This window comes from Babylonia areolata, chromosome 26 (assembly GCF_041734735.1).
Source record: "Babylonia areolata isolate BAREFJ2019XMU chromosome 26, ASM4173473v1, whole genome shotgun sequence".
Classification (NCBI taxonomy): Eukaryota; Metazoa; Mollusca; class Gastropoda; order Neogastropoda; family Buccinidae; genus Babylonia; species Babylonia areolata.
Genome location: NC_134901.1, coordinates 37,563,044 through 37,580,471, shown reverse-complemented (window position 1 = coordinate 37,580,471; position 17,428 = coordinate 37,563,044). Strand labels below are relative to the sequence as shown.

The 17,428-nt window shown below is 42.8% G+C and overlaps 1 protein-coding gene across 1 annotated transcript; it reads right to left on the bottom strand.

The window, feature by feature from the left end:
- Nucleotides 1-1,259: 1,259 nt before the first annotated feature.
- LOC143300307 (BBSome complex member BBS4-like) lies at nt 1,260-17,301 on the bottom strand. Its single transcript, XM_076613904.1, has 13 exons — nt 16,987-17,301; nt 16,303-16,408; nt 15,544-15,687; nt 15,086-15,197; nt 13,367-13,439; nt 10,744-10,797; nt 9,055-9,182; nt 7,291-7,345; nt 6,880-7,101; nt 5,783-5,954; nt 4,434-4,503; nt 2,658-2,796; nt 1,260-1,880 (listed from the first exon to the last, which is right to left on the bottom strand). Exons 1-13 carry the CDS (start codon nt 17,029-17,031, stop codon nt 1,260-1,262), a joined length of 1,941 nt encoding a protein of 646 aa, XP_076470019.1. The 5' UTR covers nt 17,032-17,301.
- Nucleotides 17,302-17,428: the final 127 nt, after the last annotated feature.

Below are 17,428 nucleotides of genomic sequence, written 5' to 3'. Positions count from 1 at the left end.
TGAACAATTAAAGATTATTTAAAACCAACAGAGTCAGAAAACATTCCATTTCTTCTTACCAAAAAAAAAAAAAAAAAAAGAAAAAAAAAAAAAAAGAGTCTCTCTTAACAGTGTTTAAATAACACGATGCGACACAAGAATCTAGTTCCACGACACTCCGGTTATTTAACTTTTTTTTTTTTTTTTTTTAATAAATAAGTAAACTCCCAGTCCAAGCAGTTCCAATCTGCAACCCATTCACAAGAAACCACCACATCACCATCCCATCAAAACCAGAGAAAACATCATCAACAAAGCCCCACCTCCCCCTCCCCCTCCCCCACTCTTACGGAATGCATTTTTCACAAACTTTCTGCAACCCATTCACAAGAAACCACCACATCACCATCCCATCAAAACCAGAGAAAACATCATCAACAACCCCACCCCCCCCACCCCTAAACACACCCCCACCCCACCTTAATGGAATGCATTTTTCGTCCAAATTCACCATCACCACTACTAACCATCTCTGCAGTTCCCCACCCATTACACCCCCCCCTCCCAAACCCTCCACACACCCACACCCTAATGGAATGCATTTTTTCACCAAATTCACCCCCATATACTAACCATCCATGCAGTTCCCCACCCCTCACGACCCCCCCACCCCCACCCCCCACCACCCCAAACCCCACCCTAATGGAATGCATTTTTCACCAAATTCACCCCCATATACTAACGATCCATGCAGTTCCCCACCCCTCACAACCCCACCCTAATGGAATGCATTTTTCACTAAATTCACCCCCATATACTAACCATCCATGCAGTTCCCCAACCCTTACAAACCCGGCACCCCCACTCCATCCCACCCCCAAATCCCTAACAGAATCCCGTTTCCCACAATTCTATCCTCCACATTGCCTATCATGCAGTCCCCCCCCCACCCTCCGCCCCCCCTCACCCTCACCCTACACACCACTCTTTTTCACAGAAACATGTTTCTCACAAATCCACCCCACACACCTCCCACTCCCCTCCACCCACCACCCCCCAACCTCACCCTCAACCCCACTGCCCCCTCTTAACAGAAACACGTTTCACACAAATCCACCCCTCATAACACCCCACCATCCCTGCCCCTGCCCCCACCCTTGCCTCCCAGGCAGTCCCCCCACCCTCACCCCCCCCACCCCACACACACACACCCTCACAGAAACTTTTCCCCACACCCCCGCACACCACCACCATCATCACCACTACCCCATGCAACAGCCTCACATGGCTGGCATCGGCTGGCGCTGCTTGTTCTGAGTCTCAATCTCCTCCTCGATCTCGCTCTCATCCTCATCCTCGGGGTCCTCCGTGGGCAAGGGTGGGAGGTTGGCCAGGCTGGGCAGACCCCCCTTGGCCCCCAGGGGCCCCCCAGGCCCCATCCCGCCCCTCAGAGGGGGCAGCCCCCCTCCCAGCCCCATCCCCTTCACGGGCTGAGCGTAAAGGTCAGCGGCAGCGTCGGACGAGGGGGGAGGAGGAGGAAGGTGGGGGTTGCCGCCACCGGTGGGGGGTTGCTGGTCCGGGGTCGATTCCTGCTCCAGGTTCTCAAAATCCTTCCGGTCCAGACCCATGGACTCCCCTCCACCCGCCTGAGGCTGCGCATCACCAACTCTGTTGTTGTTGTTGTTGTTGTTGGAGGTGGTGTCGTTGGTCGGGACGTCCTGGGTAACGTAGGCAGCCCCACCTCCACGGCGGGAGATCTCACTGTCCATGTGTCGTGCCATCTCCACGGAGGTAGAGGGGGGCTTGGCCTCAGCGGTGTCAGAGGAGGAGGTGGGGGGTTTCCAGACCAGCCCCTCGCCCACCTGTAAGGCTGGTCCCAGCTTGCCGGCCATGTCCATCAGCTAGAAGGGAAAAGGGGAGGTTTCTTAGTTTTGGGTTGTTGTGTTGGGTTGGGTTGGGTTGAGTTGGGTTTTGGTGTGCTGTGCTGTGCTGTGCTGGGCTGTGCTGTGCTGTGCTGTGCTGTGTTGTGTTGTTTTGTCTTGCACTGCATTGAACTGCACTGTATTGCAACGCATTGCACAGCAGTGCATTGTTTCACACTGCGTTGCATTCTATACATCCCAGAGTCTGTCAGGCCTGAGAGATACAGACACCTGCAGTGTTGGTGAGGAAACTTGAGCAAGTAACTCCCAAAGATGCATATACGTGAAGTGGATGACTGCTGACTAGTGTGGTCACCCTCTCTCCACTTGAGCCCATAGCACACTCAGCTCTGGGTAGGAAGGAGCTGGTCTTGGATCAATTTGAACCCAACTCTGTTGGGGATCGAACCAGTGGCCACCCTCCAAGTCAGTCCAAAACACTAACCACTTTGCCACACATACACCCATGCACACACACACACATAAACACACGCACACACACACACACACATACACACCCCTTCACAAAAACTCATGAACACCTGCTCACACCGACTCCAGAAAAATCAAAACTTGAAACCTCCCCCCTACCCCTTAACAACCACCACCATAACCACCACCCCTACTCCAGCACCAATACCAATACATCTTCCTCCTCTCCCACCCACAACCCCCCCCCCCCAGCCCTCCTCCCCACCCACCACCATCCCCCCCTCATCCCCAAGGAAACACAACCAGCTCTCAGGGTCGTCATACCTCTTGATCGACGTTCTGCTGTCCTTGTTTGGCCATCTTCAAACGCTGCTCGAACTGAGCAAATTGCTTGCTGGCCATCTTGCGGTCTCCAGCATTGTACAGGAACACGGCGTAGTTCAGTGGAATGCTTGGATCTTTGCTGGAATTTAAAAAAAAAAAAAAAAAAACCCATAAATTCTCCTGAATAAAAAGACCAACAACAACAACAAAAAAATGTAGGTTCATTTCACTGAGCAGAATAATTTCCTGACTTGCAGAACAGAGTGTGACAGTACACCCTATCTTTCACCTCACCGCTGTTGGTTTGTAGTTTGTAACTGTATTGTATTGTATTGTATTGCCTTGCATTACATCGCATCGTATCATATCACATCGTATTGTATCATAACATATTGTGCTGTGTCGTCTTGCACTGTGTTGTAGTGTACTGTATCACTGTATTGCACTGAACTGCATTGAACTGCATTGCACTGCAACATGTTTCTTTTTCCCCTCACAACAGATATCTCTGTGCGAAATTTGGGCTGCTCTCACTGAGCTGAGAGGATTGTCACGGTGCAGCACCACCCTTTTCTTCTGTATGTAAACGTACTTGCTTCACTATCAAACTGGATCTTCCTACAGAACTTTGCCAGGAACAACCCTTTTGTTGCCATGGGTTCTTTTACGTGCACCAGGTGCATGCTCCACACAGGACCTCGGGTTCATCATCTCATCCGAAGGACTTGCACCCAGATCACCACTCTATGTCTGGTCAAGGTGGAAGTAAAAACAACAAGAGAGGCAAGGCCTTCAAGACTCACTTGTGATACACTTTTAAAAAAAATCCAAGCTTTTTATGTATTGAGTATAATTTCAAAATGTAATGTTTAAGATGAGAAACATCAGTTTAAGGCAAATTAAGTCCCCTAGCATTAATTACAGAGTAATTTCCCTTTTTTACTATCTGCACCAAAACGTTTGCACAATAAATAAAACTTCCATGCTTAGCAAAAGAAGTTCCTGTTTGAACAAAAAATGATAATAATGACTGCTCTTGTTGTTGGGTCAGAATATCAGATCAAAGTGCCAAGTTTAGAGAATACAAAAAATATAAATATAACAGTAAATGCAGTTTGCATATAATTAGGCTTCTTTTTTTTCTTTTCTTTTTTTTGTGCCCATCCCAGAGGTGCAATATTGTTTTAAACAAGATGACTGGAAAGAACTGAATTTTTCCTATTTTTATGCCTAATTTGGTGTCAACTGACAAAGTAGTTGCAGAGAAAATGTCAATGTTAAAGTTTACCACGAACACACACACACACACACACACACACACAGAGACAACCGAACACCAGGTTAAAACATAGACTCACTTTGTTTACACAAGTGAGTCAAAAATATTGGGACATACATGGACTGGAACCCATGGAGATTTGCTTCCTGGTCATTCACATAACCGCTAGGCCAACACCCTACACTACAGACAACGGGGCACAATGCAAAACAAGCATTCATACTCGCATCACATTTTCTCAATTCCATAACTTTTCGTTTAACCCTCACAATCAAAGTCCTTTAAGGTCACGCTTGTTGGCAAAAGCACTCAGCCACATTTAACTCATGCAATACTGTTTGACTGACGTTAGTGATATCAGACGTGCAATATTGTTTGACTGAAGTTAAGTGATCTGAGACATACAAAATAGTAGACAGCAACTTCATTTGTGTCAGGGTTTTAGACTCTCCATTCAACAAGAGCTGGACAAAGGCTATAAAGAGAAATGTACTCACGAATCCAGTTTGAGCGCCTGCTCGTAGGACTGGCGAGCGTTGTCTGGGTCCTCCAGATGAGACAAGGACACTGAAATCAAAGCCAAAAAGAAACATTTTATGCTGCACAACAAAAAAAGCAATATATGAATAAACCATGACAAACAACAAGACAATATAAACTCAACGCAAAACACACAGAAATTAATAACGAAAGTAATGTTATTCCATGCTGCATAGCACATGACACAGAAACTGTGCATTCACACAACACACAACTTTGTGGCAAGTGCTTTTTGCAAGGTTTTTTGGGGGGTGGGGAGGGTTAATATTTTGTTTGAAATATAAACAAATTACACAGGCAAAAAGGAAACAAAAAAGAAAACAAGACAGCAATGACAACATCAACAACAAAAAAAAGTAGTTTTGTAGGCATTGAACAATGGAAAGGGGGGTGGGCATTGGAGAGGGGGGGCGGGGGGGGGCAAGGGCATTCACAAGGTATTTTACCCCAAGCATAGTTTTAACCCAAAATGGAGGAGTGGGGAGGCGGGTGGGGAGTGGGGGGGGGGGGGGGGGGGGGGGTTACTAGATACAAACATGTTTAACTCTTTCACCACCAAGTCTCTGTGTGAAAAACACTCCCCAGTGCCAAATATTTTAGAAACGATGCTCCCAGTCACAATACACTGTTAGTTCATGTCAAAACAATTCAATGGACTTGTGCACTTCAAACACGGTCAGGGAGCAAAGGTTAGTCATTGTTCTATTGGCGGGAGAAACTGGCTGCAGCTGTTGAGCTTTGTTACAATGTGAAAAATGGTCCTGTTAACATTTGCCTTGATGTCGACAAAAGTCACCTATGGCAGTGCACTGTCTAGTTCAGTGGGCGTGTGCACTTCAAACACGGTCAGGGAGCAAAGGTTAGTCATTGTTCTGTTGGCGGAGAAACTGGCTGCAGCTGTTGAACTTTGTTACAATGTGAAAAATGGTCCTCTTAACATGAGCCTTGATGTCGACAAAAGTCGCCAATGGCAGTGCACTGTCTAGTTCAGTGGACGTGTGCACTTCAAACACGGTCAGGGAAAAAAGGTTAGTCATTGTTCTATTGGCGGAGAAACTGGCTGCAGCTGTTGAGCTTTGTTACGATGTGAAAAATGGTCCTGTTAACATGAGCCTTGATGTCGACAAAAGTCGCCTATGGAGGTGCACTGTCTAGTCAACTAAAGTCGCCTACAGTGGTGAAAGAGTTAAAATGTAGTTAACAGTACAATGCGACCAACACCTCCAACATTTAACCACCCCTCCACACTCTCTCACACACAACACAACAAACACTGCCCCCTTCAGCCGAACCGAACTCCCCGCACCTCCGAGGAGCATGTAGAGTGGCGCCATCTTGGGTCGGAGGTTGATGGCAGCGGACAGGAAGTGGAAGGCGGAGGCGTACTGCTGCATGGTCAGGTGAACCAGACCCAGGTTGTACAGGATCTTCCAGTCAAAGGGAGCCAGGTAATTGGCCCGCTTCAGGCAGCTGATGGCCTGAGGGAGGTAATGATGATGAAAATAATGAAGGTACTAATGATAGTTATAATGATGATGATGATGTTGATGTCAACATTAACGAGAAAAAGAAGAACAGCAAGAACAACAACTTATGACAATAATAACAACAACGATGATGATAATAATAATAATAATAACAACAATAATAATAATAATGATGATTCTGATTCTGATTATAATGATGATAATAATAACCCTTTTTTTAATGATAACAATAACAGTGATGATGATAATGATAACAACAATAACAACAGCAATAATGATAACAGGTTGTACAGGGAGCCAGGTAGTTGGCCTGCTTCAGGCAGCTGATGGCCTGGGGGAGGTAATGATGATGAGGATAATAATAATGATGATAACAGCAATTGTAATAATTATAATTATTATTACTATCATCATTAGGATAATGATGATGATAATTTGTTATTAAAAAAAAAGAACAACAACAACAACAAAAACCAGTAAAATAATCATCACTATCATCATACCAATAATGATGATGATGATGATGTTAATATTAAGAACAACAACAACAACAACGATAACAACAACAACAACAACGATCATGATCATGATCATAATACTAATTATCTAATAGTAATAATGATATCAACAACAACAGCAACAACAACTTAGATAATCTTCATGGTAATGACAATGATGATGACGATGATGATATTCATAATAAGAGGAAGAATTACAACAAAAACAAAAAAACAACTTACATTATCATAATGATAATAATGATAATAATAATAATAATAATACTAACAACAAGGAACGATGTGGTGGGCAGATGCGGACGGCACCCCAGAGACTCTTCACAGAAAGAAGATAGAAAAAAGAAAACAAGAAGAACACAGGGAAAGAAACTCATACTCTCATGTAAAGAATCCCTCACCGCCACAAATTTCTTTTTGCCGAAAAAGCACATGCCGATGTTGTTCCAGAGCGGAGGGCTCTCCGGCGTGTTGACGGCCGCGATGCGATACTTTGTCAGCGCCACATCGAAGTCGTTGTGACCTTGCATCATGCTGCCGGCCGCCATAATGGCCTTGGTGTGGGTCGCGTCAAAGGTCAGCGCATTGCCCAGGTTTTCAAACGCCTTCGGGAACTGTCCCACCTGCGTACGAGCAAGAAAAGAAAAGTTATTTCTTTCATTAAGAACTATCACCTTGTTCAAGTCTTTGCAGCCCATTTGGCCCATATTGACAACACACACACACGCACATGCACACGCACATGCTCACGCGCGCGCGCACACACCCACACCCACACACACACACACACACACACACAAAATGACTATTACCTGCATGTACAGCAAGCCAAGCGTTGTCAGGAGATCTGGATTTTCAGGAGAATATCTGTAAAAATGGAAGTATGAACACACACACACACACACACACACACACACACACACAGAGGCGCGCACACACACACACACACACACACACACACACACACACACACACACACACACACACACACACACACGCACACACACACACACACACACACACACACAAGCAGATTCACTATTACATGAAGTCAAGGTGTGCACAACAGAGTCACAATGTCAAGCTAAACCTGATACTAATCACATAACACTAAGGACAGATGACAAATGATACCAACATTTCAACATCCGCAATACCCAAAATAATGTGGAGACTTTAACAGATAGTTAGGTATTCCAAACAGAGCACCAGATCCAGACTTGTGATTCCTCATCTAAATAATGCCAAATCATCATGCTTGAAAGGATATTTTTTTGTTTGTTTGTTTTTTACATTGATCTCATTATGATTTGCCTCTGTTACCCTGAGAATTATATGCCATACTTCTTATCTTGAGAACTACGTGCCATATGTATGGCCCAAATTTTTTTTTTCCATGACTGTGCCAATGTAGTGTATAGCAGAATGTTGACTGTTGAGTCAGAATCTGTTCTACAACTTACATATATATGACCTGGATTCAGAACAGAGAGATGTGCTTGTTTGAAACAAGTGTCTTATATTGTAAACTGAAGAAAACATGTATTCATTTATAACTCCCACATGACTTTATGATGGAAAACACACACACACACACACACACACACACACACACACACATATATCTATATATCTATATATCTATATATATATATATATATATATATATATATATATATATATATATATATATATATATATATATATATATATATATATATATATAGATATATATAGATATATATATACATATATGCATTTGTTCTCATCCATTAATTGATGAGCACATTTGTTTCAATGCTGCATTTTTAAGCTTTTACGTGAGAAACTCACAAGCAAAAACCAGCTAATATCATGTCACCCACAACAGAACTTGTCCATGCAGTCAATCACTCTATACAACATCACTGAGAAGCACATTTTATTGTGCAGATGACACTCATACACATTCAATAAAAATGAAAACAGTATTCCTGTGCACATGTGAATGGATTAACACCAAGAAAAAGAGGCAAATTTTGAAGAACAATCCTGGCCCTTAAGGATATATATATTCATTTATTTATTCATTTATCTATCTATTCATTTATCTGTTTATACATACATAAAAGAAGCTGTATGCATAAAAATGGTGTGAACTGAAAAACAATAAGGAAGAAAGAAGGCAAAGCTCGTTTCAGTTGGGTGCAGTTTTGATATTTTTTAGTCGAAAGTGGCGGCCCAGACTGGTGTAGGAAGTGCTTTTTCTAGATCATGATTTTTTCATCCTCGGGGCCCTCTCTGGGGCAAAAAATGGGTGGTCCAGAAACGGCAGTCCTTATACTATTTCTTGTTGTTGTTGTTGTCTACTGTGATTATTGATTGTATGGATGGTTTGCCCAAGGTTGACATGTAAATATATACATATGGTTTATCAACATATATTTTGAATGACTGTGATTTTCTCTTTTCTGCTTTACACTACATATGAATTGCTCTTGTTGAGATAAAAAAAAAATTTTAAAAAAAGTATTCTGTATTCTATGATAGGGGCATGGGGGGAGGGGGGGGGGGGGGCTTGCGGGGAGCTAACTCACTCCACGGCAGCCCTGTAGATGTCGATGGCCTGTTTGATGTCTCCCTCCATCAAATGGATCTTGCCCAGCATCACATAGGAGACCTCATGCCGCCGAAACTCCAGAGCATGACCCAGGCACTGCTTGGCCTGTCACAGACATCATCGCTGGTTTAAACATTGGTTTTTTTTATGTCAAGAAAACAAGACAAAGCACAGCGTTCAATAAAGAAAAATGAAATCTTGAGCAATAAAAAGCATCTGCTTGGCCTGCCACATACATCATCATTGGTTTAAATATTTTCAACATCAAGAAAACAAGATAAAATACAGCGTTCAAGAAAGGAAAAAGGAAAGCTTCAGCAACAGCAAGCAAACAATGCCTTTTTTCTCATCTAGCCCTCAAAAGAAAAAGCACCATGGATCTAAGCAAGGAGGAGGAGGAGAGGAAAGGAAATGAATTAACAAAGAAATGAGAGAAAATATGATAAGGTAAAAGGGGGTTGGGGGGGCGGGGGTGGGGGGGTTACAACTGCATCAAAGCATTAAATTTATGTCAAATCATGGAAAGGCTATATGAACTATTGTACATTTTCATATTTAAAAAAAAAAAAAAAGGACTGTATATTTGAGAAAGAGAGAAAGCAGAGGAAGCAAGAGACAGAGAGAGAGTGAAAGAGAGAGAAGAGAGAGCAAAAAGAGAGAGAGAGCTAGAGAGAAAGAACAAGAAGAGAGAGAGAGAGAGCAAGAGAAAGGGAAACATGAGATGAGACTTACTGCCCAAATAGTCAGACAGCAGTTGCCTCCCTGCTGTTTTGAGGGTCATCGTCGGACATGACAATCTACCACACATACATACATACCGTAAAGTTCGGTCTATAAGCCGCGACTTTTTACCCCAGCTTCAACCTCTGCGGCTTATACAATGATGCGGCTTATTTGAGGATTTTAACGATCCTGGGAGTGTCACGTTCTCATCTATTCTTAGCTGCCCTTCAACTCACCAAAATCATGATTTCTGTTCATGAATTTTTGGATGAGCTTCAGGATAGTGTGCTAACTGTTCACGTTTTATAAATCAAATCCCCACACATTAAAGCCTTCAGATCAGCATTCAGTTCTACTCTGCTCAAGCGTACACCTTCATCATGCCGAAAACGCGACGTAATGCCTATGATGCAGCCTTCAAATTGAAGACAATTGACCTAGCAGACGACAGTGCAAGTGGCGAACCAACAGCGACCTCCACTTTGCGTTCATGTTCATGGAGTGAAAGCGAGGCTGAAGTCAGTGGCAAGATGGCGGAGGAAGCTGTGCTGGTTCTCTTCAACTCGGACACTGAAGACGGAGATTTCAGTGGATTCAGTGAGCAGGATGACACTGAATAAATGTGACTATCCCTAAATTATGGATCTTATTTTCGTTGTGTTTTTTTTTTTTTTTTTTTGTGGCACTAGTAGTATTTTCACTTGCTTTTCTTTGTGTTGTTCCCGCTTGTGTTTATTTCATAACCTACAGTATTAACAGCTTTTCTGTAGTATCAGTATGTGTTCCGGTACCTGAAATAAGTGCGGCTTATAAGCCAGTGCGGCTTATGTGTGTATGAAGTTCAATTTTTTCCAAAATTTTGTGGGTGCGACTTATATACCAGTGCACTCAATAGACCGAACTTTACGGTACATACACCCTCAGTCACCACACAGACACAAACCTTTTCGAAGTCTCTAAGGTACATGTAGCACACCCCTTGGTTATGAGCTACCTCCTGCAATAAAGAAAAAAAGTTCATATCACTTATATACATAGTAACACACACACCTACCCCAGCCCTCTTCCCCAGTAACCATGGATATTTTCAAGCATTCAAAGCATGTGCATGTGTGTGTGTGTGTGTGTGTTTGTGTGAGTGTGTGTGAAAATATGTATATGTGTTTGTACACAGAGAGCGGGGCCTAGGTATCAATGTGCGTTGATGGAAAGTTCAATCTTGGTGTCGATGAGATTTGAAATTGGTGCATGTACGTTTTGTATCTCGGTGTGTGTCTCTCAATGTTAGATGTACGCACACACATAAGGATGTACACATGTTCACTGAATATGGATTGTTTGTTTTCATTTTGTTTCAGTCTTTTGCCGTCTATGTATCTTTCATCTTTGTTATATCTTAATGTCTGTATTCATGTGCTCATTTTCTTTATTCCCTTCATTTTAGGCTAATGTTTTTCACATACCTATCAGAGGCTCTCCAGGCCTGACCAGCACATTGGGTTTAACTCTTTCACCACCAAGTTTCTGTGTGGAAAAACACTCCCCAGCACCAAATTTCTCAGAAGCGATGATCTCCGTCACAGGCTTCAGTTCATGTCAAAACAACACCATGGACCTGTTCACTTCAAACTCGGTCAGGGGGCAAAGGTTAATCCTTGTTCTATTGGCTGGAAAAACTGGTTGCAGCTGTTGAGCTTTGTTAGAATGTGAAAAATGGTCTTATTAACATGATCTCCCAATGTCGACAAAAGTTGCCTATGGCGGTACACTGTCTAGTCAACTAAAGTTGCCTGCAGCGGTGAAAGAGTTAAACATAGGTCAGGCATCTGCTCTTCTTTTCTTTTCTTTTTTTTTATGCAGATGTGCTGATTTTTTTTTTTCCAATCTCCCATATCAATATTTGTGCAGACCTGCAAGTGTCTGAACCCACTTTTTGTGGATATGCACGCAGAAGATCAAATACCCTGGTTAACTCACTCAGTACGGCCAGTCCTCTCTTCTCCTCTACACAGACCCCTGGGATGTCCAGTGGGTGTCTGAATGACCCAACCTTTAGCTTCTATCGTCAGAATTGTGGTATTCTATGTCAACATTCACGTCTTTAGTATAAGAGCCTTCCGCTTGCAATATTTTGATGATGGTAATTGGGGTGAAGCACTGTTATCAGTTAACATCGTCTCTTTCGCCGTTCGTATGGAGAGAGTTAAAGACCCTTTGCGGCACGGGAAGGCAGGGCCTAGTCCTCTCCTTCCGCTGTTTTATTGATTGATTGATATGGATCCTTATATAGCACCTATCCTTGGTCCGAGGCCAAGCTCTAAGCGCTTTATAAACACAGGGTCATTTGCACAACAGGCTGTCTACCTGGGTCAAGCCGACTGACGGCTGCCATTGGGCGCTCATCATTCGTTTCTTGTGTCATTCAATCAGATTTCAGGTACGCACACATACACTCAGACACACACATAACATTTTAAGCGTATGACCTTTTTTTCCCCTTTTTTTGATTTACCCCACCATGTAGGCAGCCATACTCCGATTTCGGGGGTGTGCATGCTGGGTATGTTCTTGTTTCCATATCCCACCAAACGCTGACATGGATTACAGGATCTTTAACCTGTGTATTTGATCTTCTGCGTGCGAATACACACAAAAGGGGTTCAGGCACTGGCAGGTCTGCACATATGTTGACCTGGGAGATCGGAAAAATCTCCACCCTTTACCAACCAGGCGTCGTCACTGAGATTCGAACCCGGGACCCTCAGACTGAAAGTCCAACGCTTAAACCATTCAGCGATTGTGCTTGTCTTATTCTTCCTGAACCAAGATCAGAAACCTGTTCACACCTAGATGGAGTAAGGAAAAAATCAGAATAAAGCGTCTTTCCCAAGGACACAATACTGAACTGAAACATGGCTTCAAAGTCTGGTCACTGATGAACACTGGATCAGAAGTCTAATGCATAATCAAATCAGCCAAGGCATAGAAAAAAAAAAGTGAAAAATAAAAACTATGTGGCCTTATATAAATGCTCTGCTCTCAAGTTTTGATACACCTTCACTTGGAGTGAGTCTTGTCCGGGTCTTCAGTGTCGGCGGATTCACGGGGGACTGCCAGTGGAGGGGCGTGGTGGTGGTCTCCACTCTGGGGGAGAAGCTCACTCAGTCTGGCTTCACGACTAAACCATTATTGTCATTAGTAGGGGGCTCAGTAGGTAGTGCCCTAAGTACGTTAAATCAGAACAGGCACTACCAAACACCACCAAAGTGACTCAGTGCAGGATCTTCTCTGGTGTGTGGGCTCCTAACATCGATGGTTCCCTGTGGACCGCCAGCACTAGGACTGTGGCAGACAAGCCTGGGTGAGGCTGTGTATGGGGGGGGACTCGGAATGAGCGGCGTGGGAGTAATGCCACTGAAACGGTGCAGATGATGGGGCAGCATAAAAAAAAACAACAATACTGATTAGAAAATCTGCCAAAGTACCCCCACAAAAAAAATATATATACAAAGCGTAAAGACAGACCAATGAGACAGCTCATAGACATGAATATTTTCATTCGTTACCCAGTCTCTTTCACTCAGCTTGGCGGCTTCATTGTACACATCGATAGCGGCTTTGTGGCGGGCTAGCAAAAACCTAAAACAAAACAAGAGATCTTTTAGAATATTTTAGGTGTTGTTGGGTGAGCGTATGTTTGTAAGTGTGTGTATGTGTGTGTCGGCCTGTCTGTTTGTATTTGGGTGAGTGTGGATGTGTCTTAAATCGTGTAAAGGTGATGGGTTTTTTTTATCAGCCTTGCTTTACTTTGACTGTGCTGTGTGTGTTTTTGTTACGTATGTTGTATGCCATCTTACGGTTCTACTTATATAATCTGTATGTATCACAGATTTCACCATTCTCAATTTCTCTTACTGAGATAATAAAGTTATTTTGATTTTGATGTCTAGCATGAGTAGTGTATGTCACTCACAGAGTTATTTGGATTCTAATGTCTAGTGAGGGTGATGTCTATCACTCAAGAGTTACTCTGACGGGTGCAACAGCCAAATGGTTAAAGCGTTGGACTTTCAATCTGAGGGTCCTGGGTTCGAATCTCGGTGCACCTGGTGGGTAAAGGGTGGAGATTTTTACGATCTCCCAGGTCAACATATGTGCAGACCTGCTAGTGCCTGAACCCCCTTCATGTGTATGCGCACACAGAAGATCAAATACGCACGTTAAAGATCCTGTAATCCATGTCAGTGTTCGGTGGGTTATGGAAACAAGAATATACCCAGCATGCACACCCATGAAAACGGAGTATAGCTGCCTACATGGCGGGGTAAATAAATAAAAACGGTCATACACGTAAAATGTTACATGTCTGTCTGAGTGTGTATGCGTGTGCGTCTGAAATCTGATTGAATGACACAGGAAATGAATGACGAGCGCCCAGTGGCAGCTGTCAGTCGGCTCTATCCAGGTAGGCAGCGTGTTGTGCAAATGACCCCGTGTATGGAAAGCGCTTAGAGCTTGGTCTCTGACCAAGGATAGGCGCTATATAAGTATCCACATCAATCAATCAATCAATCTTGATGCCTAGTGTGGGCGTTCTGTGTCACTCAGAGTTATTCTGATTCTGATGACTATTGTGGGCGGTGTGTGTCACTCACAGTTTTTATTCAGATCCAGATGTCTAGTGTGGGCAGTGTGAGTCACTCACAGAGTCATTCTAGTCCTGATGCCTAGAGTGGGCGGTTTGTATCAGGCACAGAGCTATTCAGATTCTGGCATTTAGAGTAGGCAGTGTGTGTCGCGCACAGAGTTATTCAGATTCTGATGTTTAGTGTGGGCAGTGTGTGTCACACAGATTTATTCTGATTCTGATGTCAAATGTGGGCGGTATGTGTCACACACAATTTTTTTTTTTGCTTCTGATTCTGACATCTATGGTATGCAGTGTGTGTCACACACAAGAGTTATTCTGACTTCTAGAGTAAGCGGTATGTGTCATGCACAGAGTTATTCTGATTCTGACATCTAGAGTTGGCAGTGTGTGTCACACACAAGAGTTATTCTGACATCTAGAGTAGGCAGAGTGTGTCACACACAGAGTTATTCAGATTCTGACGTCTTGTGTGGGTGGTGTGTATAACTCACAGAGTTATTCTGATTCTGATTCTGACATCTAGAGTAGGCAGTATACATCATTAACAAATTCTGATATTTAGTGTGGGCGGTGTGTGTCTTGCACAGAGTCATTCAGATTCTGATGCCAAGTGTGGGTGGTGCATATCACTCACAGAGATCTGGCCACTTGCTTCAAGTTGTCGGCACTCTGAGGACTCAGCAGTGTGCAGGTCTGGAACAGCTCCAAAGACTCCTGGATCTTGCCTTCTTGTCGAAGGATCAGAGCTGGGAGAAGGAAAAGTAATCCAAAAGAAAAATGAGCTAAAATAACTAAAGAGACCAAAAAAGAAACAAAACAAATGTGAAATAGAAGAAAATAAGTAAAGGAAAATCTCTATCACGACTAGCTTTGAAATTACACACACACACACACACACGAGTGCGAGCATACACACACACACGCACACAAACACACATAATAACAGAAGTGCATGTACACAAACAATAGCATTATTACATCATTATGCATAGATGTGTACACACACACACACACACACACACACACACACACGCACACACACACACACGTGCACACACACACAAACATTCCACAGCAAAATACACATCTTACCTTGAACATACACTGCATATTCACACATGCCCCCACTTTCTGATAAAATCTCTCTGATAAGAGATTTGCACTTGTCAAACTCTCGTTGAACATAATGCAGATGAATCAGCCAGTTCCGCCGCTCAAAGAGTGGAATTTCTGGAGCTGATCACAAAAAAAAAGAGACACCACAGCTGGATTGTACTCATGAAGCAAAGTGTCCAAAACTTGACTGAGAAACAACACCTCAGAAACATATGATTACTGATAAACTGTAACTAAAAGAGTAAAGTTCTGCACTAACAAACATACGCACATTAAAACAAAGAGACTTGCAGGAGCTAATGAAACAACTTAAATGACAAGGTTCTTTTAGTTATGTATACACAAAAGTCAAAGTAACACATTAAGAATAATTATTTGAATATGAAAAAAAAGTTAAAATAATCACACATAAAGCAAATCAGACATTTGGCTTTTTTTTCTTTCTTTTTTTTCCTTTTTCTAAGATAATAATGTAACCTGTCATTTGACAATGTGAGTTTTTTTGGTTTGTTTGTTTGGTTTTTGTTGTTGTTTTCTTACCCACATCAGGCAATAAAGAAAACATGGTTTGACCCGTGCATGAGAAAAGTATGTTGTTAACATGTGAAGTGATTCCACTCAACAAAAGAGACCCTTGTGTACATGAGATTAATGGAATGCATGGGGGGTGGGGGGAAGAATATGTCATACATTATATAAAAAGATTTTTTTTTAAGTGCACATGAAAACAGATACCTTTCTTTGGTCTGGGTTTAACAGCAGCAGGCACAGCAGGAGCACTTGGAATCACAGGAATAGCATCCTCCCCAGAAGGAATTTTCAAGTCCTGGTCTCGATCATGCTGCCAATCAATGTTGTTTTTGTTTTTTGTTTTAAATTACCATTACATTGGGGGGTGGGGGGGGGGAAATGCATGTCTGTCTGTCTATGCTCACTTACAAGCTTGCTTGTTTCATGTCTTTTTCTATTAAAACACACACACACACACACACACACACACACACACACACACCAGAAAACACAAACAATTTCATAATCAATACAGTCATCCTTTCTTCTTCTGCACTTGTGTTGCAGCTCTGCTACTACTAGCCAGCTTAAGCTGCATGACCATTTCTTACCTCGCGTAAATGCAGAATTCAAATACGAAAGTGAGATCTTAAAATCCATGTCAGACTGGGGATGTTTTCGAAACACGGAAAAACTCAGCGAACACTAATCACAACATCATTCATCAGTAGGCCTATGTTGGTCGGATTGGAAGAAAACGAACATGCAGCTTGTGGTCACACTCTCAAAGACTGAGAAAAATCACAGTGATCGATTGAGTCTCAACTCATATTATAATGCAACAATGTTCTGCTCATATGAAACGTTATCTTACGCGATTGCGAACGTATTGAATGCAAAATTCCTTACCGTTGTTAAGGCCGCCGCTTCTTTGTTGACTTCTTCTTCCGCCATCTTTGAAATATTTGTAATACCGCAGTGAAAGCAGCAGGTCCGCGCAAGTGTTTTGTATTTTCTGAAGCCAAAAGTAGGCCTATGTGTTGTTTGTTTTCTTTGAGCTGTGTTTTTGTTTGACTTTTTGTTCCAATTTCCTCAGTACACAGCACTTCTGTGGGTGCAACTTGAGGAGCCACTTTCTTAACCAATCCTGTAGTTTCACAAGGTCTTCATCTGAGTGGGACCAAAATCTCGCACACAAAACCACAGCTGGAAGGTTAGATGACAGACAAAAGCGAGTGCGTGGTATTTTGTAAAACAATATAAAGATTGATTCTTCTTCTTCTTCTTCTTTCCGTTACACGACCAACATCGACTTGCCGATGACTCTGTCGTGGTTCATGCATGCTAGGTA

Coding starts and splice junctions, on each gene's coding strand:
- LOC143300307 (XM_076613904.1), bottom strand. CDS start 17,031: ATGGCGGAAGAAGAAGTCAACAAAGAAGCGGCGGCCTTAACAACG. Junction 16,409..16,986: donor AAGCGGCGGCCTTAACAACG/GTAAGGAATTTT, acceptor ATTGATTGGCAG/CATGATCGAGACCAGGACTT. Junction 2,797..4,433: donor CAGGCGCTCAAACTGGATTC/GTGAGTACATTT, acceptor TTTAAATTCCAG/CAAAGATCCAAGCATTCCAC.